General features: G+C 35.1%; 2 protein-coding genes and 1 pseudogene across 2 annotated transcripts; all 3 read right to left on the bottom strand.

The window, feature by feature from the left end:
- Positions 1-5,437: 5,437 nt before the first annotated feature.
- LOC115222751 (interleukin 17-like protein) lies at positions 5,438-8,099 on the bottom strand. Its single transcript, XM_036504824.1, has 2 exons — positions 7,869-8,099; positions 5,438-6,214 (listed from the first exon to the last, which is right to left on the bottom strand). Exons 1-2 carry the CDS (start codon positions 7,869-7,871, stop codon positions 5,681-5,683), a joined length of 537 nt encoding a protein of 178 aa, XP_036360717.1. The 5' UTR covers positions 7,872-8,099; the 3' UTR covers positions 5,438-5,680.
- A 13,829-nt stretch (positions 8,100-21,928) lies between these two features.
- LOC115222643 (interleukin 17-like protein) lies at positions 21,929-23,310 on the bottom strand. The gene is made up of 2 exons (XM_029792993.2): positions 23,269-23,310; positions 21,929-22,535 (listed from the first exon to the last, which is right to left on the bottom strand). Exons 1-2 carry the CDS (start codon positions 23,308-23,310, stop codon positions 22,002-22,004), a joined length of 576 nt encoding a protein of 191 aa, XP_029648853.1. The 3' UTR covers positions 21,929-22,001.
- Positions 23,311-23,435: 125 nt separating this feature from the next.
- LOC115209647 overlaps positions 23,436-25,575 on the bottom strand; it is a 4,954-nt pseudogene continuing 2,814 nt past the window's right edge.

Genomic DNA, 25,575 nt, shown 5'->3' with positions numbered 1-25,575 from the left:
GCGTTCCGACCCACCACTCGCACCTAACAGTCGAGCAAATTGCTGTTGAAAGGCCTCACACATCCTTTCGGGTTCGAGTAAACTGCATCCCTGTTGATCTATTAGAGACCGAATGGTGGTTCTGTTGCCACGCTGCGCCTCCGCTACCCGGGCCTCTCGCGCAGCTTCGATCCCTTCGTTCCTTAAGGCACGCATTTTAGCTCTGACGACGCAACCTTCGTGCTTGGTGTTGAGGTGTTGGTCGAGGGCCATCCTCGCAGCCAGTACGTTGGTTGCGCTGCCAGTGGTAAGTGCCTCTTCTAGTTTCTTAACTAGGTCTCCCTCTACTCTGTTTCGATCTATCGCTAATTCCTTGCTAAACCTAATTGATTTCGATTTTATTGCCATTTTCAGGGCGAACCACCAGCGGTTGTTAACGACGGCTCCCGTCAGCGCCCTCTTAATTAACTCGCTAATCCGGTTCCCGTAAACCTGTCGCGCTAAGAGCGACGTGTTCAGTTTCCAGTAACCGGGATCCTGTCTATATGTCTTATCTAAGTCGAGCGTACACGTCACAAATTTGTGATCTGTGTAGCTGATTATTTTAAATTGTAGACATCCTACACTATCCCTATCCGCTGTCCTGCATAGAATTCTATCTAGATAAGATCTCGACGATCCGACACGGTTTGTCCAAGTCCGCATTGGCACGTTCGCATGGTCGAGTCGGAACCTGTCAGACAAATGGAAACGTCTGAGTAGGTCTTTGAGGCACTTACACCCCCTTCTATTCCTATCCATTCCCACATAATCTAGATGCGTGTCCAAGGTAGCGTTCCAATCCCCTACTAACAGTAAAAGTCTAGACGTACCCGGGAAAACTTCTAGACGTCTGAAGAAATCCGCCCCACCCGGTAAGGACGGTGCATAAACTGCCATCAGACGGAATGCACACCCATTTCTGCCATCCACGTCCAAGACAACCAGACTACCCTCCGGGTCTAGGAATATTGTTCTTCCTTTTACATTTAGACTCTTTCGAAAAAGCACCGCGGTACCTCTACCACCCATGTTCGGCAGTTAAATATCTCCCTGCTTTACTTCCTTGTTTGGTGGGGTTTGGTGGGTTTATCTTTTCCTTTTACCCCCTGTGGCTATTTGCCATTCCGTCGAAATTTCGACGTCCGACGAATCAGAAGGGCGTAAAGGCAAAGCATTTGCGTTAATATGTATGCTTGTAGAAATTGTTGATGTTTTGTGCGGTGTTTGTGTTGTTGTGGTGTTAGGGGTAGAATTTGTCTTCTCGTCACTGTTTTCTGTCTTTTTAATTATCATCCTCGGTGTTGGTGTTGGTCTACCTTTTGGTTCAGTATGTTGAATTGGTTGCGACGTCAACGGTGATTGTGTTGGTACTGTTTCTTTTCTTGGTGATGTTGTTGGGGTTGTTTGCTGGTTTGTTGTTTTCTTGGCATTGTTCCATAATTGAGTGTGTTGGTGTTGGTGTTGGTGTTGGCAACGGGTTTTCTGATTTGTTCTTTCTTCTTTTTTCTGTGCCAGAGCGCATTTGGCAATTAAATGTTCTGGGCTACCACAGTTGTAGCATCTAGGCTTTTTGCCTTCTGCTACAACATATAGGCTTTGCCCATTTTCTAAATGGATCCTATCAGGTAGGTTCTCGATAGAGGACCCCTCAATCTGGATGGTCACTACTATTGTTTTACCACCCCAATTGCCGTTTTTGTACACGGCGGTTTCTAATATATTTATCTTTTTCAAATGGTAACAGATTGCCCTTGTTATCCATTTGTTAGCTATCTCGGGGGGTACATTTTTAATGCTAATTCTACTCACTCTCTGGCCTTTGTAATATGGTACCATGATGATTTCATCATTTTGCAAAGACTCCGTAGAGCGGACCACCACTGTATTAAACTGGGGACCCCAGTTTATATATTCTTTTTTTTTTTCATTATGCTTTTTAAACACTTTTCTATGTCCGTTTTTGTAATCTGTTCATTTTGTTTTTTGTTTTTTCTTATAAATTTATATATAATTGTCTTATTTTCTATTTGTTTCTTTATGTGTTGGGGTGTATGCAGCACTAAATCCTGCCCTTGTGTTGTAAAGAGTGCTCTCGTTTCTATTAACTCTTCATTCGTAAATTTTACTATTTCTTTTTTCTGACGCAGAGTGCCAGCGAAATTTACTGGTGTTGTTGATTCTTTTATATTAACATATTCACTATTAGATAGTGAGATATTTATTTCATTTTTATTATTGTTCTTGTTGTTGTTGTTTTTGTTAACAGTATTCGTGTGAGTTTCATTTTTATCATTTATGTTGGTGGTGGTGGTGGTGGTGGTGGTGGTGATGGTGGTGGTAGAGGTGGAGGTGGTGGTTGTAGCAGTAGTAGTCTTGTTGTTGTTGTTGTTAGTGGTGGTGATGGTGGTGACAGGGCTGTTACCGTAAGTGGTTGCAGCGTTTACTACCACGTCACTCAGGTTTGCACTTTGCGTGCATAAGTTCTTTTTTTCTCCTAGCGTTTCCAGACTAGGAAAATGCTGGTCCATAAAGGAACGCGACCAGCGTTCTACAATGATATTTCTCGACATTTTTTAATGTCTAGAAGAAAAATACACAAATTAAATAGGGATGAAACTGCCCCTAGGGGCGAATTCCTCCCTTGGAAAAGCACTCAAACGAAAGTTGGGTGCCTTACACACCTTATTTATAAAAATGTACACAAAATATGGGCTATAAATAGTCAGAATAAACGATTACCTTCGGAGCTGAGGTGACAGCACGTCCGTAGATAGATAGATAAATAGATAGATAGACAGACAGACAGACAGACAGACAGACAGACAGACAGACATACTGACAGACAGATAGATAGATAGATAGATAGAGAGATAGATAGATAGATAGATAGATAGATAGATAGATAGATAGATAGATAGATAGATAGATATAGTAGATGTTGCTTTGCTTACGTCACCGTGGTTACTGATTCCGTATAAGATACCAATAGAATAAGTAACAGGCTTAGATAAAGGCAGATATTAATAGTGAAGTGGATTTATTCGACTAAAACACTTCAAGGAGGTGCCTTAGTATGGTCGCAGTCCAGTGAGTGAAACATGTAACAGTTGAATTATAAAAGATATCTGTATCCGTTTATATCATGTAAAGGTCAAGCTGCGTTTCATTTATCAAATGCGAAAATATGTGAATTCCAGAACCAATTGAATATAGCATATAACATCTTTTTCATCATATTAGTGTTGTTGTTATTACTGTTATTGTTATTGGTGTTGTCTTTTGTAGTGTTGTTTCTTGATCAGCTCATGAATCCTTTGCTATTATATTTATTGCTTGTGGAGGCACATGGCCTAGTGGTTAGAGCAGCGAACACGCGGTCGTGGGATCGCGGGTTCGAATCTCAGATCGGGCGATGTGTGTGTTTATGAGCGAAACACCTAAGCTCCACGCAGCTCCGGCAGAAAGTAATGGCGAAACTTCGGATGATTCTTTCGCCACAAATTTCTCTCACTCTTTCCTCCTGCATCTTGCAAGTCACCTGCAACGGACCGGCATCCCGTCCAGGTGGGGAAACTATACGCCAAGGAAACCGGGAAACCGGCCCTGATGAGCCAGGGGTGGCTCGAGAAGGAACAAACCACTGTTCCTTCTAAAGGATGAAAGAACAATATATTTATTGCTTGGGGCGGTGAATATATTAATCGGTTGTAGCAGAGCGAGTGTGTTCGCGTGTGTGGCAGCAATCCAGTTGGGTATTCTCTTATTTACTTCATGTTTAGAAAGATGAGAGTCCATGGGCGAGCTTATTAATGGAGTTCTATGCTTAATAATACACTAAGTATGATTCTGGACTTGCCTTCTAAAGTTATCGTTAATGAGTTTTCGAAATATTTGCTTAGTCAATTTCAACAACCAGAATTGTTGTTCTCGCCTAGGGATGATCAGGTGTCATCTAAGAGGTCATCATACTTCATTTTGTACCTCGGAACAGGTATTTCCACACCCGTTCATATACTCTTCCATTAAATATTTTTAAAGTAGTGAGTTCAGAGAGAAACAAACACAGGAAGTAATATGTCTCTCACTGCTCATACCTTTATGTATACATACTCATTATAAGGGAGGCTGTTGAAACTTCAGCTTTGTATAATACTGGCATAGTACAGGCATTGTTTACAGAAATCATTTTATCTCTAATTGATAACCAATACTCTGACAATACAAAAGTGATATACAAATGACTGTAGACAAAAGCGCCTATAAAGGATTTGAATGCGACATCCAGCTGTCCAAATCTTTATCCAAATATCATATGATTTACCCAGAGCAAAAGTACAATGCATAAGAAATAACAAAGGTGAAACAGATGTGCTTACATTATATTTTATTAGTTGAATGCAATTTTATATTACAATTATAATTTATACACGGTATAAACTGGTCAGTTCTTGTTCCCTATATTCATGAAATATATGGAGCAAGATTATATTAAACACAATGTTATTGGGAAATAGATTCTTATAAAAATATTTAAAATTCTTATTTACAAACATATTATAAAAATATATGAAATTCTGTACAATTTATAAAATTAATTGTATATTGCATATTGAAAATGTATATGGACAATAAATATTTTATAGGGAACAATATATGTGAGTAAATATTTCTGTAACTAATTTAAATTTATTCAGTATGTACAGCTACTTTAAACATGTGTTGTTTGCTGAGTGCATGTACATAGATGAATATATATATGTACATATATAAAAGTATGTATGTATATAAGTTAAATGTATAAATATATATATGTATGTATGTATGTATATAAACACACAAAAAAATTTCCTTCTCGAGCCATACCAGACTTGTCTGGGCCTAGATGGGACGTCGCAGGATTACTCATTTTTGCCAGGTGAGTGGACTGGAGCAATGTGAAGTACATACACACGTACACACACACACAAACACACACACACATACATACATATATATATATATATATATATATATATATATACATATGCATACACATACATACGCCTATGTACATGTGTATATATAAATAAATATATAAATATATGTGTATATATGTATATATGTGTGTGTGTGTGTGTATAGATAGACAGATAGATACATACATACAAACATACATATATATATACACATATATGTATATATATATATATATATACACACATATGCACATATATATACATATACACATACATATACATGTATATATATATATATAATATATATATATATATATATATATTATATATATATATATATATATTTACGCGTACTGGAATATAATATAATAAAATATATACAAATGACTGTCTGCATATATACATACGTACGCAGATATGCACGTTTTTATTCTCTTGGCCGTGTGACTCTTAGCCTCCAATTCGCGAATTCATGCGTAATTTCGGTTAGATGCATATCGGTTCATGAGACTCATATACATATGATATCATTGATAATTGAAATGTCCAAGGTAGCAAGATAAAATTACACACAGATGAACATAAAAACAAGAAAGCAAAAACAAAATAAGTGACTCAAAATAATAACCACACGGTGGTCAACTTGACGTTTCATGACACTGAATAACTTTTGCGTTACACGCAGTGAACTGTTTAGTCGATTTTTACGTCTCATAGTCGTCCTCTTTTCTCTCTGCAATGCCATCAACCTTCCGTGCACACACACAGGCTGTGGCTACATCAATCACATGTGGCTCATAAACATAGAGTCCATCAACACATTCACCTGTTCGTTTCAGGACAGTCATTTTAGTGTATACAGTCGAACATTGCTGCTTGGTGCTCTTAGACTCTAAACACTTTCTACAGCGACATACTGCTTCACTGCGTGATGGAGGGAAAACTGTTGAATCATTAATAATGTTCAGGTACCAAGGACAGGTGGAACGTTCACGGATGATATCACTAGATACAGGCGATGTTGGGCAGCTTTTATCACCTTCGGTCAGTGTTGTCCGGTTACTTTCGGCTGGGGCCATTTCAGCTGGCAGAAAAAATCGATTGTCAACGTCTGCTTTGGACAAGCTGTCGTAGCGGACTTTCAAGTCTGTTGGTATTTTACATTGAGTTGGAATTGATGCCGAAGATACAATCAAGATGAAGTTCAAGAAGAGAAAGATTACAACTTGAGGGAGATCCTGAAATAAAATAAGAAATATTTTCATTAAAACTTCTACCTTAATTTTAGTATAAATATAAATATAGATAGATAGATAGATAGATAGATAGATAGATAGATAGATAGATAGATAGATAGATAGATAGATAGATAGATAGATAGATAGATAGAGATTCCGTTTCTATAGCTGATTTTCAAGTTTCATTATGCAAACAAGTGAGTTGCATCAGTGCGTGTGTTAATAATTTTGGCATAAAAATTCTCCCTAGACACAACACTATATACAGAGAGAGAGAGAGTAAAAAGAAAGAAAGATAAAAGAAAGAGTGAGGGCAGACCAGTGTTTAAGTGTTATAGTGATGCCAGCTAAGACTTGATCAACTGCGATTGGATCAAGTGGGAGAGGGGATCCGATGACGAAAACTCTAAAAGTCTTTAAGCCCCATAAACATCACTGACATTACATCTCAGAGCACCGATTATAAGTATCATAAATTTATGTATGTATGTATGTATGTATGTGTGGAGGCGCAATGGCCCAGTGGTTAGGGCAGTGGACTCGCGGTCGTAGGATCGCGGTTTCGATTCCCAGACCGGGCGTTGTGTGTGTTTATTGAGCGAAAACACCTAAAAGCTCCACGACGCTCCGGCAGGAGGGGTGATCCCTGCTGTACTCTTTCACCACTCTTTCTCTCACTCTTTCGTCTGTTGGCCTGCTCGCTTAGCCAGCGGGGTGGCGTCATTCGAAGGCTAAAACAATGCGAACGCATTGTGACCAGCGATGTGTAACAACATCTGATGGTCTGGTCGGTCACGTGATCACGTGATGTAAGTATGTATGTATGCATGTAAATACTAGACACAAGATTTTACTTTACTTTCGCCTTTGAATGGTAAGAAATATAAATAATAAAAGTAACAAACAGTGCGATTACGTTATGAAAATACACAATAGATTGCCTCACTTGATAATACTTCAAATAGCAGTTATAGTAAGTGTATTGGTCGTGAGACAATGAATCAAAGGATAAGTGTATTAAATGGAGGAATGCCAATATAGAAGTAAATGTGTGAAACCATAAGTAAACAACTGTTATACGAGGAAAAGATTTTGTATAGTATAAAGAAACAACATTTGAATTAATTATTTTCATTATTTTTATAATTTGTATGTATTTCTTTTATTATAAATGCAAAACAACACCACGGCAAAATCGATTTAAGCTTAAATAATATAATGAACGATATATATTATTATATAATAATATAATGGCGAGGGAATATTGCATATATATATATATATATATATATATATATATATATATATATATATACATATATATATATATATTATATATATATATATATATATATACATATATACATGCATATATACATACATACATATACATACATACATACATACATACGTACATATACATACATATACATATATATATATACATATATACATACATATACATACATACATACATACATACATACATACATACATACATACATACATACATACATACATACATACGTACATACATACATAAGATTAAATTATTGCAGACAAATTCTGATGTTTTCCATGAGACAGAAGACTTAAATAGTTAAGTAGTAACATGCAGAAATTCGCTAGTTAACATAAATTGAAGTCTACTTACCATCGTTATTATCTCTGTAATGTTTGTTCTTTTTGAATTAGAAAGCAAGATGAGAGCAGTACAGAATCAAGATGAGAGGAGTACGGAAGCAAGATATTTTAGTCGTTTCTTAATATGAGGCGCTTCTAAATGACATCGACTGTCTTGAATTTTGCTGAATATATACCGTTGTGAAAACCACTTATGGGATTTCCATATATTGTTGTTCATAATACAATAAGAAAATATTTGATTTAAAAATATCAAGTTGTAGAACTCCAAACTTTACGGAAGAGCTTTCATCCGGTTGTATAAGTAATCCGGACTTTGTGTAGTGTTTTTTAAGAATTTATAGAATTTCACTACTATCTTGGCACGATCTAGTCGGTGTTATTTTAGATCTCAATGATACAGAGTCATCTAAACTGTGATATATGCTGTTTCGCCTGCTTTGTTTGATTTTAACATAGTATTATAAATTTTTGTTCAGTCACTGTTGTGCAGAGAGAAATCTACTTTAGGCGTACGTCGATTCTATTTGTATCATAACTGTACGCATCTGTAATAAATATTGGAATAAACAACGATAATGATTTCAAATATTATTTTATATAGTAAGTTTGACTATACTATATAATTCCTTCAAAGAAAATTTTCTGCCTCTTAGATTACTCTCTCCAAATGTTTCAGAGCAACTACACAATCAGAATTTTAAACATATATAACGTCTCAGGTTTATCACTTAATATACCTTGTACTGTCATCACGAAATTTACATCACTATGTCATTAATTTGTGGAGGCGCGTGGCTTAGTGGTTAGAGTGTCAGCATCATGATCGTAAGATTGTGGTTTCGATTTCTGGACCAGGCGATACGCAGTGTTCTTGAGCAAAACACTTCATTTCACGTTACTCCAGTCCACTCAGCTGGCAAAAATGAGTAACCCTGCGATGGACTGGCGTCCCGTCCAGCTGGGGAACACATAAGCCATAGAAACTGAGAAACCGGGCCCATGGGCCTGGCTAGGCTTTAAAAGGGCGCATTTATTTTTATTTTATTTCATTAATTTACAAATATATAAACGGTACGAAGGATTATGACTCGACGTAACTGCAAATTGAGTAATACCTAAATAAGTGTAACAAGCAATGCTCTAACAGCGGAGATTACAAATATTTTATCTCTTAATTTCCAAAAATATTTCCTACTCTATGGGGTGCATGCACAAAAGCTAGGATCTTAGCAATAATTTATCTATCCATTCTTTGCACATTCTTAATCGCTGTTAATTTTCGTTAACGTAGAATATGTTTTTATTTGGATTCTCACTGATCTGTGTGCACTCCAGAATTATTACACCCGACAGTATGTTTTCTGCTACAAGATTTATCAATGGTTTTTAGATAATTTAAGGGTATTGAGTCCAAAACTGGCTTCAGATTTTGTCTATCTATTGTGGCGAGAGTCATTGACATCCCCGGGTGATTGGAAGAATGAATTAATCGAACTCTTATAACGTCTAGAGGTTGATGAGAGACGAGCGGGAGAGCGTTTATTGAGACTGTCAGAATGATGTGGATGGCTCTGATGAGAACCCAATAAGGTTTGAAAAAGGGAGAGTGTTTGTTTAGTCTCGCAAAGTATGTCGTGTGAATACATTGATTAAACGTCCGCTGTGGAATTTTATATATCCAAAGTGTGTCAATGATATAAAAGTGGAGACGAAATCTTCGAAGCTTGCGTCGGACGCTGAAATAGTTTTTGGTACGAAACCCCACAAAACAAAAATCATTAACATGGACGATTTGTTGGCTCGCGTGGTACAGCTTCAACAGCAACAATGACGACAAGAACAGTGGTTACAAGCAAGGTGGGCGAGCTGGCAGAAACGTTAGCACGCCGGGCGAAATACTTAGCAGTATTTCGGCTGCCGCTACGTTCTGGGTTCAAATTCCGCCGAGGTCGACTTTGCCTTTCATCCTTTCGGTGTCGATTAAATGAGTACCAGTTACGCACTGGGGTCGATATAATCGACTTAATCCGTTTGTCTGTCCTTGTTTGTCCTCTCTGTGTTTAGACCCTTGTGGGTAGTAAAGAAATAAGTATTTCGTCTGCCGTTACGTTCTGAGTTCAAATTCCGCCGAGGTCGACTTTGCCTTTCATCCTTTCGGGGTCGATAAATTAAGTACCAGTTACGCACTGGGATCGATGTAATCGACTTAATCCGTTTGTCTGTCCTTGTTTGTCCTCTTTATGTTTAGCCCCTTGTGGGTAGTAAAGAAATAAGAACAGTAGTTACAACAACAACTACTACAGCAACAACAGCAGTTACAACAACAGCAAAATCAACAATACCAAGGATTACTGAAAGTAGTGTTGAAGAAATCTGAAAATACTTCAGGTTCGTTCTCGTCAGGCAGCATAGCAAATTCAACTGGAGAATTTATTTATAACCCAGAAAGAAGATAATACTTTTTTTCTGCATATTTTAGAAGATACGAAGAGATCTTCAAAGAAGAATGTAAAAATTGGAATGATGAGAAGGTAGACTACTTTTAAGAAAGTTAGCCCCTGCCGAACACGAAAAATACTGTTACTCTATTCTGCCGAGAAAACCAGGTGAGATTTGTTCCGATGAAACAGTTAATTTGTTATCGAGAATTTTCAGCGAAAGAAGTTCCTTGTTCATTACTCGTTGGCAATATCTAAATTTAGTTAAAAATGATAATGAAGAGTTAGCCCTCTATATTGTGGCCGTTAAAAGAGAATGAAAAATTCAAATCAAATTAATTAACCCCAGATTTGTTCAAATGTCTAAGTTTTGTTCAAGGGTTAACAACAAGAACAGATGCTGATATACGTTCCTGTATATTAACAAAATTAGAACAGGGCCAAAAATTTACTCTACAGAGGATTATATATTTGAGAAATGACGCGGATAAAATTGAAGACACATGCATGTCGACTTCAAACGGATAAGAAAAAAGGAAAACGAAGGTCAAGACCAAATCTACGCTATGATTGTAGAGGTTTACATTTAAAAAAAAAACTGGACATAAAATCTCACATTGTATGGCGAGACTAAAAATGGGTCTAACAAAAAAATTCTAGAAAGAATGTATTGTTAAAAAAAATTGTAAGCGCGACACAGAAAATAAAATTTGTCTCCATAGAAATGAATAATGTAAATATCAAGTTACAATTATATACAGGCTGTGACATCACGATAATTAATACAGATACATGGAGAAAAATAGGGAAACCTAGATTAAAGGAAAATTACGCGAGGTGTTTCAGGAAAAAAAATTGCATTTTATGTGCAAAATAATAAGTGATGTTACATTTCGTAGAAAACTTTGAAAGCCTAAATTTTAGTGTCGAAAAATGCATTAAGTTTATTTGGAACAGGCTGGATGGAACTATTTAACTTATGGGACCTATCCATAAATATTTTTTTTTTTTTTTGTAAAAATGTGAACCAGTACAAATAAGGTGTCGGAGGATTAAAAAAAAAGAATTAAAACAAATTTTTCCTGAAATTTTTTCTGAAGAACTGGGTCTTTGCTCCAAAACAGAAGCGAAGTTTCAGGGGAAAGAAAACGCTATACCTCTATTTAAACCAAAAAGAAACAAATCAACGAAGAATTGAATAGACATCGAAAGCTTGGCGTTACTGAAAAAATTGATTACTCAAAATAGGCGCCCCAACAGTTAATGACAAAAAAAATAATAAAATCCGTGTGTCTGTTGATTTACCAACGGGATTAGACCAATGTCTGACGCCACGTCCGGGGGAAATTTTCGCGAAGTTGAATGGAGAAATTCTTTTTTCAAACTTGAACCTATCTGAAGCATATTTGACAATAAATACTCATAAAGGGTTGTATAAATTTAATTAACTCCCCTTTAGTATAAAGGTAGCACCTGGCATTTTCCAACAAATAATGGACATCTCGCAGGTTCGGATTTCGCTGTAACTTACCTTGACAACATTCTTCATAAAAAGTGAATCTCGAGGTCAACCTGCTGAGCAGGTTAAAAAGGTCTTCCAATAAAACAATAAAAAAGTATGGTCTTAAGCTCAACCTGGAAACCTGTGAAATTTTTATGCAAAGAATAAAATATCTTGGGCAGATTATTGATGAAAATGGATGCAGACCAGACCCGTCTAGGGCGAGTGCAATACAAAATATGCCTCCCCCAACAAACATTAAAACTTTACAAGCAATTTAGGGACTTGGAAATTACTCCCAAGTATACATACTGAATATGCAGGGTTTAAGACCACTCCTGAATAACTTGTTAAAAAAAGACGATAAGTGGAACTGGTCGGAAAAATGCTAAAAAGCCTTTGAAGTAATTAAAAACGTCTTAGCAGCCAACAGATTGCAGCGCTGGGGAACGATCCACCTGAATTACGAGTTCAAGATGGAGTATTTGCCATCGAAAATATTGCGACATGCGGATGGTTTGTCAAGATTAATACCAAAGTACTGTGAACCATAAGAAGACATAGTGATAGCGGCGTTAAAATGAAATAAAAAAAGAGCAGTTGTATACTGTTAACTTAACGTAACAGTCCCATAAAGGGAATCACACCACCGCTATTTAGCCCTAGGAAGCATCAACGCTTCCTGTCGGCCTTAACACATTTCTTGTGTCCCTGTGTTTACAAAGGGGAGACAAGCACCCCCATCCAGCTAAGCCTGCATCCAGAGACATTTTTATGAGTCTTTGCTCGTCATCAGTCTGGAGTAGCATGGCCTGCTAGCTGAAGATACCTGTCTAGACTTTATAAAAATATACATATATATATAATTTCAGTGAAGTAAATTCACTGATCACCAAAAATAGAAATATTAAATTTCTAAATATCTCAAAAAGATATAAGCAGTGGTGGAACGATAGAGCTGTTGACAAAAAAAATGTATTGTGCAATGTTGTGTGTGTATTACCTGTGTCATTAGAGGAAGTAAAATTTAAGTCAGAGACGGACGAGTTTATCATAAAAATGAAAAAAATAGTGATCAGAAGAAACAAATACAAAAATACCTGTGGCTGGACATAACACAGTTTCCAATTTGTATTCGATATGTAATAATATGCTTATGCATGCACAGAGGGTCGTAATGCTTACCTCACAACAAGGTCAAATGTTAAAGGAATTCCAGTCTAAACATCCAGGAATTTCTAGAATGAAGTCGCTTTTGAGGAGTTATGTTTACTGGCCAAAAATGTATCTAGATATCGAGAAGTCGACAAAATCCTGCAGAGATGCCCTGGCAGCAGAAATCACCACTTATGAATTTTAAGCCTTGGCCCAAAACCGATATTCCATGGTCCAGAATTGGTTTACGTATTGAACCATTTTACTTTAACAAGGCGGCAATATGAGTTATCCACATGGATTGCTGGTTCTCTCCAAAGCATTGGCAAACCAAACTTGAGCTTTGCATTCTTTCCTTTAGACTATGAGCGCAAAGGTTCGACACAGCTTCTTCAAACTTTGTAGGGAGCCCAGGTTTGTCTTGGACTCCAAGTACCAACTTTAAATTAGGTAAGATACATCTTCACGGCAAAGTTATTAACGTTGCGCCTTTGAGCCTCTGGTGTAAATTTTCCACATATGAAACAGAAGATATCGGGGTTTTTATACCACTTCTCTTTTTTTATGTTGTATCCATAATTATATCACAGTAGTTCACTTCACATCTGGAAAGGAGTGAAATGATTTTTAAGCAAAATTCTGCTTCAACACATTATTCAAAATTAATATTGCAATCCAATCATAACTAACACCACAATATGTTGTAAAGTTAATTTTTGGTGTAATCCAAGTAAGTTAAGTTATATACCAGTGACATAAATATTTGATGTGGTAGAGCAAATCTGATGTCAGTTTTACAATCAGCACCCCAAAATTAGTCTAAAACAATTCTAAGATTTAACGCCAGAGAATACACTATTTTGTTAACGAGTGTTATTTGCTTGGTAGATTTCAGCATGCGTCAGCATATAAATTGCTGATTCTTATAGACAGATTTACTTGACAGATTTATTGATCAAGCAGGATAGTTTTCGCACAACACGATCCCAAAACTGTGCGGAATCACAAAGTCCCTCACACCGGTGAATTGCGACTGTTGTGAACGAACACACATATTATAAAGTGAGATGTTTCCGATGACGAAACACAACGGCGTTTAGATATTCCTGTTCCAATCTACTAGAAGGTATTAAGAATGAATAAATACATTATATTTTTCTCTAAATTATTTTCCATAATAGAAATTCTTGATTGAGATTCGCGCCATGCTTAATGTACACGGCAATTTACTGTTTTATATATTTTATCTCCATTTTAGCTTTTCAGTTATCGAGGAAATTTAAGTTTTCGGATTTTCGTTTATTGCAAAATCAAATCCATTAAATCAGTTTTTTTTTAAATATAATGTTAAATGGGCGTTTGTATTTTCTGGGTTTTTTATATTGTTCATATAATTTTATAGCAATATTAACCATGCACTAGTTGATCCTGTTTTATTTCCTGTGTGTATGAGATGTTAAAATCCAAGTCACAGTTCTATCGTAAATGCCTATATTTATTTCCGCTTCTCTTACCTCAGAAGAGGCAAAGGATCGTCATAAAATAAAAGCAACTTCTTTGTATTCATAATGTTAATGATATTGATGTCAGTTGTGGTCGGAAATGTCATGAATTTAATGATCTGGTCAGGGATTTGTATTTGTCAAAGAAGTCTGTCGAATTGTTGGCTTACAAGAGAGCAAAAGAATATATAAACAAATAGGCAGCATTATGTAATATCGAACACCGTTTAAGTGGAGTTTAATTTATTTTCAAAATATTAAGTTAGCCTTATTGGAAGACTTTATTCCTTACCGATCAACAATATTATGAACTGGATAGATTCCAGCGGAATAAGTCACTACCTAAATGTGGATATGTGTACGTATATATATATATATATATATATATAATTATATATATATATATATATTTGTGTGTGTGTGTATATATATATATGTATATATATATATATATATATATATATATATATATATATATATACGTACACATATCCACATTTAGGTAGTGACTTATTCCGCTGGAATCTATCCAGTTCATAAATATTGTTGATCGGTAAGGAATAAAGTCTTCCAATAAGGCTAACTTAATATTTTGAAAATAAATTAAACTCCACTTAAACGGTGTTTGATATTACATAATGCTGCCTATTTGTTTTTATATTCTTTTGCTCTCTTGTAAGCCAACAATTCGACAGACTTATATCTATCTATCTATCTATCTCTCTATCTATCTATCTATCTATCTATCTATCTATCTATCTATCTATATATATATTATATATATATATATATATATATATACAGATATATTATATATATATATATATATATATATATATATATATATATATATAATATATATATATATATATATCTGTACATATATATATATATATATATATATATATATATATATATATATTCACATATATATATAATACATATATACTTTGATACTTTGATACTTTGATAGGTTTCGGCCATTATTGGCCCAGGCCATGTCCAACTTAATAGCACCACCTGGTGAAGTCTTTCAAGTCAGAATTTGGGCACTATGGCCCACTCAAGTAGAGAGTTATTGTTTACAGAGACATATCCGGGTGTAGGGGGTTTATCCGGGATTTCTTGAAGGAATCTGTCCAAAGACTTCTTGAACCCTATAGGGTCAGTTTCTGTTTTAATGTGTTTTGGTGTAATGTTAAACAGAGCGGGGCCAATTGAGGTGAAATAATTGTGCCGTATTGTTGTTATGAGATGAGAGTGCGATTTTTGTTTTGGGCGGATGGCACGGGGCCCAAGCCTTGGATGTACCTTAAAGGTGATGCCAACATCATTTGGGCAATGCTGATGGAATATTTTCCACATCATGCAGATGATGTAGCGCTCACGACGACGTTGGAGAGAATAAAGTTTTAGCTTTTCTAGTCGACCCCAATAGTCGAGGCCTGTCATGCCATCTATCTTTTTTGTGATTGCCCTTTGAGGTGCTTCAACTTTTATGATACCTTGTATTGTGTGGGGAGACCACAGTGGACAACAGTATTCAAGGTGGGGTCGGGCAAAAGTGGAGAAGAGAAGGATAATGGTGTGGATATCTCTTGACTGGAAAGTTCTGAGAATCCAGGAACACATTCTGCGGGCCATGTCAACTTTGGTGTTTATATGAGTGGCCCAGCTTATGTTGTTGTCCACAATTACTCCCAAGTCTCTGATGTTGTTGGACGCCGCGAGAGTTTCACCTGAAGGAAGGGAGTATGGGAGTTTCAGGGCATCCTCTTTTCCAAAGTGGATTAACTCAAATTTATCCTCGTTCAGCAGCATATTGTTTTTTTCTGCCCATTGGATAACAGCCAGTAGATCTGACTGAAGGCATGTCCGGTCACTCGCCTCATTTATGACCTTCTGTAGCTTGGAATCATCTGCAAAAATTTTTATGTTGCTGTGCTTGATGATGTCCTTAATGTCATTAATGCAAATGATGAAAAGAAGTGGGCCCAGCACACTTATATTTACACACACATATATATATATATATATATATGTGTGTGTGTGTGTGTGTGTGTATATAGTATATATATATATATATATATATATATATATATGTGTGTGTGTGTGTGTGTAAATATATATGTATATATATATATATGTGATATATAGTATATTATATCAGATTATATATATATATATATATATATATATAATATCTGTAATCTATATATATATATATATATATATATATATATCTATTTATATCTGTATATATATATATATATATAATATATATATATATATCTATATATATATATATATATATATATATATATCTGTATATATATATATATATATATATATATATATATATATATATATATATATATAGATATATATATTATATAAAAGGCTTAGTAAAATAAATTACTTTGCCGCATACTGAACTCATTAGAAATAGCAGCCAAAAAACTTTTTTAAAGCTATTTCTAATACTTAAAGAAAATCTCTCTCATATATAGTGTTTGCTTAATTCAACTCACAAAAGTTTGGGGGTAAGGACATCGAAAAATCAAATGCTAAGGTTATTCGAGAACGTACGTTTCAAGATTAGTCAAAACAACATTTCTATCATCGGCTCAGAAATTCCTTGGTTTGGATTTGGAAACACTGAAAATAAGAACATACCCTTTCGAAGATCTGCTTCCAACTAACAGTGCCAACAAATTCAAATAAGCAAGCGAAGAGTCTCTGTTCTCCCCTTTCCACCAGCGTGGGTTAAAATCATCAAACACTATGCTTATTTCGGTAAAATCGTATATATATTTCGGTAAAATTTGTATATATATATATATATATATATATATATATATCTGTATATATATATTTGTATATATATATATATATCTGTATATATATTCATTTTCTTCAGTTCCTTATTCCTATACTCCTGTCAGTCTATGTCGTCATTTCATTAATCTATATCCTTCTCATTTTTCCTATTTGTCTCAGATGACGGAATATCCCATACTCTGGGATATCCCAGAAACAACCATAAGATTTTGAATTTTTCCAATCATAATGACGTATATGACTTGAGATGTTTGTTTTGCATTACGGATGTATATCTCTCTCTATATATATGCATATGTATATACACACATATATACATACACACACATATAACTATACATATATAATTACATATATAAATATATATATAATATATATCAAATATATGAATATAAATATATAGATATGTATAATTATATATATATAAATATATAGATATGTATAATTATATATATATAAATATATAGATATGTATAATTATATATATATAAATATATATATCAATATTATATATATATATATATATATATATATATATAGAGAGAAGAGAGAGAGAGAGAGAGAGATACAGATATAGATATAGATATAAATATAGATAATACATATATAATTTTTTTGCAGTTTCAGATCAGAGCTCTGGCCATGATGGAGCACCACCGTTTTGCTACACTGTTATTCATGAGATCCTACTCTAATATGTGGCACTTGGGGTAGAATGAAATTTGATGTAGCTGCCCTCATTTGCACCTCTTGCCGTGAGGTAGGTTAGTCTGGGACTCACGACAGGAAGAGGTCCAGCCTTAATTTAAAAACACCTACTTTACGCAGGTTCCTCAGGCTCTTTGGGAGAATATTAAAAAGCGGTGGTCTCCTGAAACCCATGCTGTTGCAGTAACTGGTCCTGAAGCGCGATAGCATTGCTGGGACCTTTGGCACTGTGCAATGTCGACCCGTTCTGGCATTGGTGTATCTTTCAATGCCAAAATTTGGCACAGTTCCTTCCATGATCTTCCAGATGTATATTACTGCATACCTCTCCCGCCTTCGCTCCAGGGAGTAGAGTCTTAGCTGTTTCAACCTTTCCCAGTAGCTAAGCTGTTGCAAAGAGACGAGCTTCTTGGTGAAGCTTCGCTGAATTGCTTCAAGGTCCGCTGTTAATTTTACACTGTTGGGTGACCATAGATGGGAGCAATAATCCAGGAGGCTGAGGATGAATGTCCTCCAGAGGACCATCATGGTTTCCTTATCTCTGGTTCTGAATGTTCTCAGGATCCATCCATCCATCCAGTCGTCTGCACTTTGTCGCCATCTTGATGGAAAGAGGTATCATCACTCATGTCGATACCGATTCCCTCACTAATTTAGGCTCTTGGATTGTAATTCTCTGTCAACCAGTGTACCCTGTAAGTTTCATATTCAGTTTTGAACGCTGGTGGCGCAGGGCTTGGAATTTTTCAGCATTAACCTGCATATTATTATCCCCAGCTCATCTGTAAATTGAGTCCAACTCCTGCTGCAGATGTGCAACATCGCTGGGGTTCTGTATTTTCTGCGAGACTTCAGCATCGTCTGCGTAGCTAGCAAGGGTGGCTATCTGGGCAGTTGGGGGTATATCTGAGAGGACCACTATGAAAAGCAGTGGTCCCAAGACAGTGCTCTGTGAAACACCGCTCACCATTTGTGTGTTCATAGAAGTGGATCCATTGGCCACTACTGCCTGACTTCTATCTTTCAGAAAGTCATGTAACCACTCTCCAAATTTTCCAGCTATGTCGAGATCAGGCAGTTTGTGGCATATCATACCATGATCCACTTTGTCAAAAGCATTTGCAAAATCAAAATATCTACATTTGCTTCTATCATGTAAAGTTCAAGCTCTGTTTCAGGTATCAGATGCGACAATATGGGAATTCCAGAACCAACTGAGTATAGCATATAAGATTTTGTTCATCATATTAGTGTTGCTATTATTACTGGTACTGCTGTTAACGTTAATCTTTGTATTGTTTCTTCACCAGCTCCTGAATCCTTTGCTACTATATTTATTGCCTGGGGTTGTGAATATATTTTGCAAGCGTAACAGTATATGTTTGGCAGTGCAACGGCAATGGCGGTGGATATTTTTTTTATTTACTTCACCTTTAGAAAGTTGAAAGCCCGTGAGCGAGCTTGTTACTGAAGTGCTGTGTCTAATAATACACTCGCTATGAGAAACGATGGAAAAATTACCTCCTAAACATTTTTCTCTCTTATTCATATCTGAACTCACTATTTATAAATTATTAATGAAAAATGTTTAGTAATGGGCTTCAAACACCTGATTTATGCTAAAAGATAAAGAGTGTAAAAAGAGGAAACGATGAATTTTTCAGTAGCTGCCTGGTCGTTCTTTGAAGAGGGATATAACAATTTTCGGCTGGCGTAGTAAGGCAGAGTATACAAATATTTGAAAAATTTCATCTACAAAGAAAAGGCTTTTCTATATTTTATGATATATGAACAACGTCAGATACATTTACAATAACCTGCATTCAAGCTTAATGAGGAAGTACACAAATTTAACAAGAAATCTCAATGAAAATCAGACGCTGCAATTTAGATGCAAATGTAAAAATCAAGATATGCAATTTCGCCATCATTGTTTCAGAACAGATAAAGAGTGATTACATTACATTTTTCGCGATGATTCTAGATTTGCATTTTAAAGTTTTCCTGAACAAGTTTTTCGAAATATTTCTTTACACAATTTCAAAAGTGCAAAATAGTTATTTTCGTCTGGGGATGATCAAGCGGCACCAAAGAGTTCATCGTACTTTTTGTTGTATCGCTAAACAGGTATTACGCATACCCTTCCATTAAATAATTTTAAAGAACTGATGTTCAGAGAGAAACAAACACAGCAAGTGATATGTCTCTCGCTGCTCATTATGTCGAGTTCATCTCGACATAATGTTAGCATAGTACAGGCACTGTTCACAAAATTCTTTTACCTCTAACTAATAACCAAGTAAGCTAAAAATACAAAAGTGGTATAACAAGAGCCGCAGAATAAAAAACACCAGGATTTCAATGTGACCTCGTGACCTCTAGCTGTCCAATACTTTATGCAAAAATCATATTTTCTCAGGAAATCATATAATACATAGCAAAATAAAAAAGGAGAAACAGATATGCTTACATTATATTTTATTCGTTGAATGCAATAATATATTACAATTATAATTTATACACGGTATAAATTGGCAAGTCCTTGCTCCCCATATTTATTAAATATATAGAGCAAGATTATTTTAAGCATAATATTGTTGAGAAGTAATTTTTTTATGAAAATATACAAAATTCTTATTTACAAAGATATTATTATAAAAATATGAAATTATGTACAAACTATGAAATTAATTATATATTGCATATTGAAAATGTATATGGAATATAAAATATTCTATAGGGAACAATACATGCGTGTAAATATGTCTTTAATTTAAATTTATTCAGTATATACGAGTGTTTTTTCAGTGTGCATGTACATGGGCCAGCCTTGTCACACACTGTGTCAAGTTGAATCTCCCCGAGAACTACGTTAAGGGGTACACGTATCACCAGATTGCTAGCCCTACGTACAAATCTATATATCTATCTATATATATATATATATGTACGTTTGTATGTATATATATATATATATATATATATATTCACCTTACTTCGAGCTAAGCGGACTATATACGCGCGTAGTATATATTTAATGTGTATGTGCGTGCATGGGAATATATACGTATGTGCGTGTATGTGTGTATTGTATGTATGTATGTATAGACATATATATCTGTGTTTGTATGTATATGCACACGCGTGTATATGTATGTATATATATATATATATATATATATATATATAATATATATATATATACATACATATACACGCGTGTGCATATACATACAAACACAGATATATATGTCTATACATACATACATACAATACACACATACACGCACATATATATATATATATCTATATATATATATATATATAAACATGTGTGTGTGTGCGTACGTGAATGTATATGTGTACATGTATACATATGCAGATTCTAGGAACGCAGTTTTACTTTCCTCACGCCTATTGGAGTAATTTCACTTTATTCAACGTTTTTTTTTTTTTACCGCGTTCTTATTTGACTTAATAACTGATGAGCAGATTTCAGCCACAGCATCCGAAATTCTGAGTTTTATTATGACAACCAACTAATTGTCACATAATATATTTATAGGTAAATTCCTCTATTTATGTAATATTGAGGTCTCATTCATTCTTTTTATTGCCATATTATTATTATTAATATATATATGTATATGTATATATACTGGAATATAATGAAATAAAATATATAGAAAGGACAGAATGTGCATATATGAAGACGTACACACATATATACGTTCCATTCATTTGGCCGCATGAACGTTACCCTCCAATTCGCGAATGCATGCGTAATTTCGGTCAGTTCCATATCGGTTCATATAATAACAAGAAGAAGAAGAAGAAGAAGAAGAAGAAGAAGAAGAAGAAGAAGAAGAAGAATTATAATAATAAATGTAATAATAAATGTAATAATAACCACACAGTGGTCAACTTGTTGTTCCATGATACTATGAATAACTTTTGCGTAACACGCATTGAACAATTTAGCAGTTGGTCGATTTTTAGGACTCATAGTCTTCACCATTTTTACCTACAATGCCATCGACCTTCCGTGCACACACACAGGCTGTGGCTACATCAATCACATGTGGCTCATAAACATACAGTCCATCAACACATTCACCTGTACGTTTCAGGACAGTCATTTTAGTGTATACAGTCGAACATTGCTGCTTGGTGCTGTTAGATTCTAAACAGTTTCTACAGCGACATACCGCTTCACTGCGTGATGGAGGGAAAACTGTTGAATCATTAATAATGTTCAGGTACCAAGGACAAGTGGAACGTTCGCGGATTTTACCAATAGATGCAGGCGATGCTGGGCACTTTTTATCACCATCGGTCAGTGTTGTCCGGTTACTTTCGGCTGGGGCCATTTCAGCTGGCAGAAAAAATCGATTGTCAACGTCTGCTTTGGACAAGCTGTCGTAGCGGACTTTTAAGTCTGTTGGTACTTTACACTGGGTTGGAATTGATGCCGAAGATACAATCAAGATGAAGTTCAAGAAGAGAAAGATTACAACTTGAGGGAGATCCTGAAATAAAATAAGAAATATTTTCATTAACCTTCTACTTTAATTTTAATATTTATATATATATATATATATATATGTATATAATAATATGAGGGGATATTATTCCAAACTTACAGGGAAAAATTCAATTTAGAAATACTAAATCAAATTTCACAAAATATAATATATATATATATATATACATACATATACACGCGTGTGCATATACATACAAACACAGATATATATGTCTATACATACATACATACAATACACACATACACGCACATATATATATATATATCTATATATATATATATATAAACATGTGTGTGTGTGCGTACGTGAATGTATATGTGTACATGTATACATATGCAGATTCTAGGAACGCAGTTTTACTTTCCTCACGCCTATTGGAGTAATTTCACTTTATTCAACGTTTTTTTTTTTTTACCGCGTTCTTATTTGACTTAATAACTGATGAGCAGATTTCAGCCACAGCATCCGAAATTCTGAGTTTTATTATGACAACCAACTAATTGTCACATAATATATTTATAGGTAAATTCCTCTATTTATGTAATATTGAGGTCTCATTCATTCTTTTTATTGCCATATTATTATTATTAATATATATGTATATGTATATATACTGGAATATAATGAAATAAAATATATAGAAAGGACAGAATGTGCATATATGAAGACGTACACACATATATACGTTCCATTCATTTGGCCGCATGAACGTTACCCTCCAATTCGCGAATGCATGCGTAATTTCGGTCAGTTCCATATCGGTTCATATAATAACAAGAAGAAGAAGAAGAAGAAGAAGAAGAAGAAGAAGAAGAAGAAGAAGAAGAAGAATTATAATAATAAATGTAATAATAAATGTAATAATAACCACACAGTGGTCAACTTGTTGTTCCATGATACTATGAATAACTTTTGCGTAACACGCATTGAACAATTTAGCAGTTGGTCGATTTTTAGGACTCATAGTCTTCACCATTTTTACCTACAATGCCATCGACCTTCCGTGCACACACACAGGCTGTGGCTACATCAATCACATGTGGCTCATAAACATACAGTCCATCAACACATTCACCTGTACGTTTCAGGACAGTCATTTTAGTGTATACAGTCGAACATGCTGCTTGGTGCTGTTAGATTCTAAACAGTTTCTACAGCGACATACCGCTTCACTGCGTGATGGAGGGAAAACTGTTGAATCATTAATAATGTTCAGGTACCAAGGACAAGTGGAACGTTCGCGGATTTTACCAATAGATGCAGGCGATGCTGGGCACTTTTTATCACCATCGGTCAGTGTTGTCCGGTTACTTTCGGCTGGGGCCATTTCAGCTGGCAGAAAAAATCGATTGTCAACGTCTGCTTTGGACAAGCTGTCGTAGCGGACTTTTAAGTCTGTTGGTACTTTACACTGGGTTGGAATTGATGCCGAAGATACAATCAAGATGAAGTTCAAGAAGAGAAAGATTACAACTTGAGGGAGATCCTGAAATAAAATAAGAAATATTTTCATTAAACCTTCTACTTTAATTTTAATATTTATATATATATATATATATATGTATATAATAATATGAGGGGATATTATTCCAAACTTACAGGGAAAAATTCAATTTAGAAATACTAAATCAAATTTCACAAAATATAATATATATATATATATAAATTACAAAAAAAACACCTTTTATCAATTCAATAATGAATTTATATGTGTGTGTGGGGGGGGTGTAGTGAGAGAGAGAGATACATACATACATAGATAGATAGATAGATAGATAGATAGATAGATAGATAGATAGATAGATAGATAATATATATATACGACTGGCTTCATTCAATTTCCATCTACCAAATCCACTCATAAGACTTTGGTCGGCACTTTCTCAATGTACTACGCAGTGGAACTGACCCGAAACCATGTGGTTGTGGAGCAAGCTTTCCTACCACACAGCCACGCCTGCGCTTATACCACACGACCACGCACACGAACTCTATATTCGTTCTTCATTCGTTTATTACTGTACTTATTCTAACTCATATCCGTTGTCCCGAAATCTTTCGTCTCACATATGGTGTGTTTGTTAATTTGATAAAAAATATGACCATCCGAAATACAAATTATATATAAATATGTATGTATGTATGTATGTATGTATGTATGTATGTATGTATGTATGTATGTATGTGTGTATGACTGACAGACAGACTGACAGAGAGAATGACTGAAAGACTGACAGAGGGAGAGAGAGAGAGAAAGATAAAGATATTTAGCTTTTTGTATCTGGTTTGCAAGATTCATTATGTGAACACGTGTGTTGCATAAAAATTCTCCCTAGACGCAACACTAGAAATCGATAGATATATATAGAGAGAAGGAGAAGGAGAGAGTTAGTGAAGAAAAGAGAGGGTGGAAGGCAGGATAGAAAGAAGAAGCGATGAAGTCCATTAGGTGGGTTTGGCTCCAGAGAGCAGACCAGTGTTTGAATGTTATTGAGATGCCGGTTAGGACTTAATCAACCGCGATTAGATCAAGTGAGAGAGGGGATGCGATGACGAAAGACCCTAAAACATCACTGACATTACATCTCAGAGCACCTATAATATGCATCATAAAGCTAATACATAGACAGAGAGTGGGAAAGAGGGTGATCAGCGTCCCTCCTAATACTGAAAGAAACAATGGTTGGCTTCTCTCTCTCTCTCTCTCTCTCTTTCTCTCTCTCTCTCTCTCTCTCTCTCTCTCTGTATGTATGCATTTGTGGGTGCATTTTTGAATGGTAACGAAGACAAATAATAAAAGTAACAAACACGCCGATTAGGTTTTCAAAATACACAAGATGGTCTCACTTGATAATACTTCAAATAGCAGTTGTTGAAAGTGTGTCAGTCGGCAGACAATAAGAATCAAAGGATAAGTGTATTAAATAGAGGAGTGACAATATACAACTAAATGTGTGAAATCATAAGTAAACAGCTGTTATACGAGGAAAATATTTTTTTTTTTTAGTATAAGGAAACAACA

This window comes from Octopus sinensis, linkage group LG1 (genome assembly GCF_006345805.1).
Source record: "Octopus sinensis linkage group LG1, ASM634580v1, whole genome shotgun sequence".
In the NCBI taxonomy this organism is placed as follows: Eukaryota; Metazoa; Mollusca; class Cephalopoda; order Octopoda; family Octopodidae; genus Octopus; species Octopus sinensis.
Note: the sequence above shows the minus strand (reverse complement) of the source record. Positions and strands in the feature narration are given on the sequence as shown.

Coding starts and splice junctions, on each gene's coding strand:
- LOC115222643 (XM_029792993.2), bottom strand. CDS start 23,310: ATGGAACTGACCGAAATTACGCATGCATTCGCGAATTGGAGG. Junction 22,536..23,268: donor ATGCATTCGCGAATTGGAGG/GTAACGTTCATG, acceptor ATTTTATTTCAG/GATCTCCCTCAAGTTGTAAT.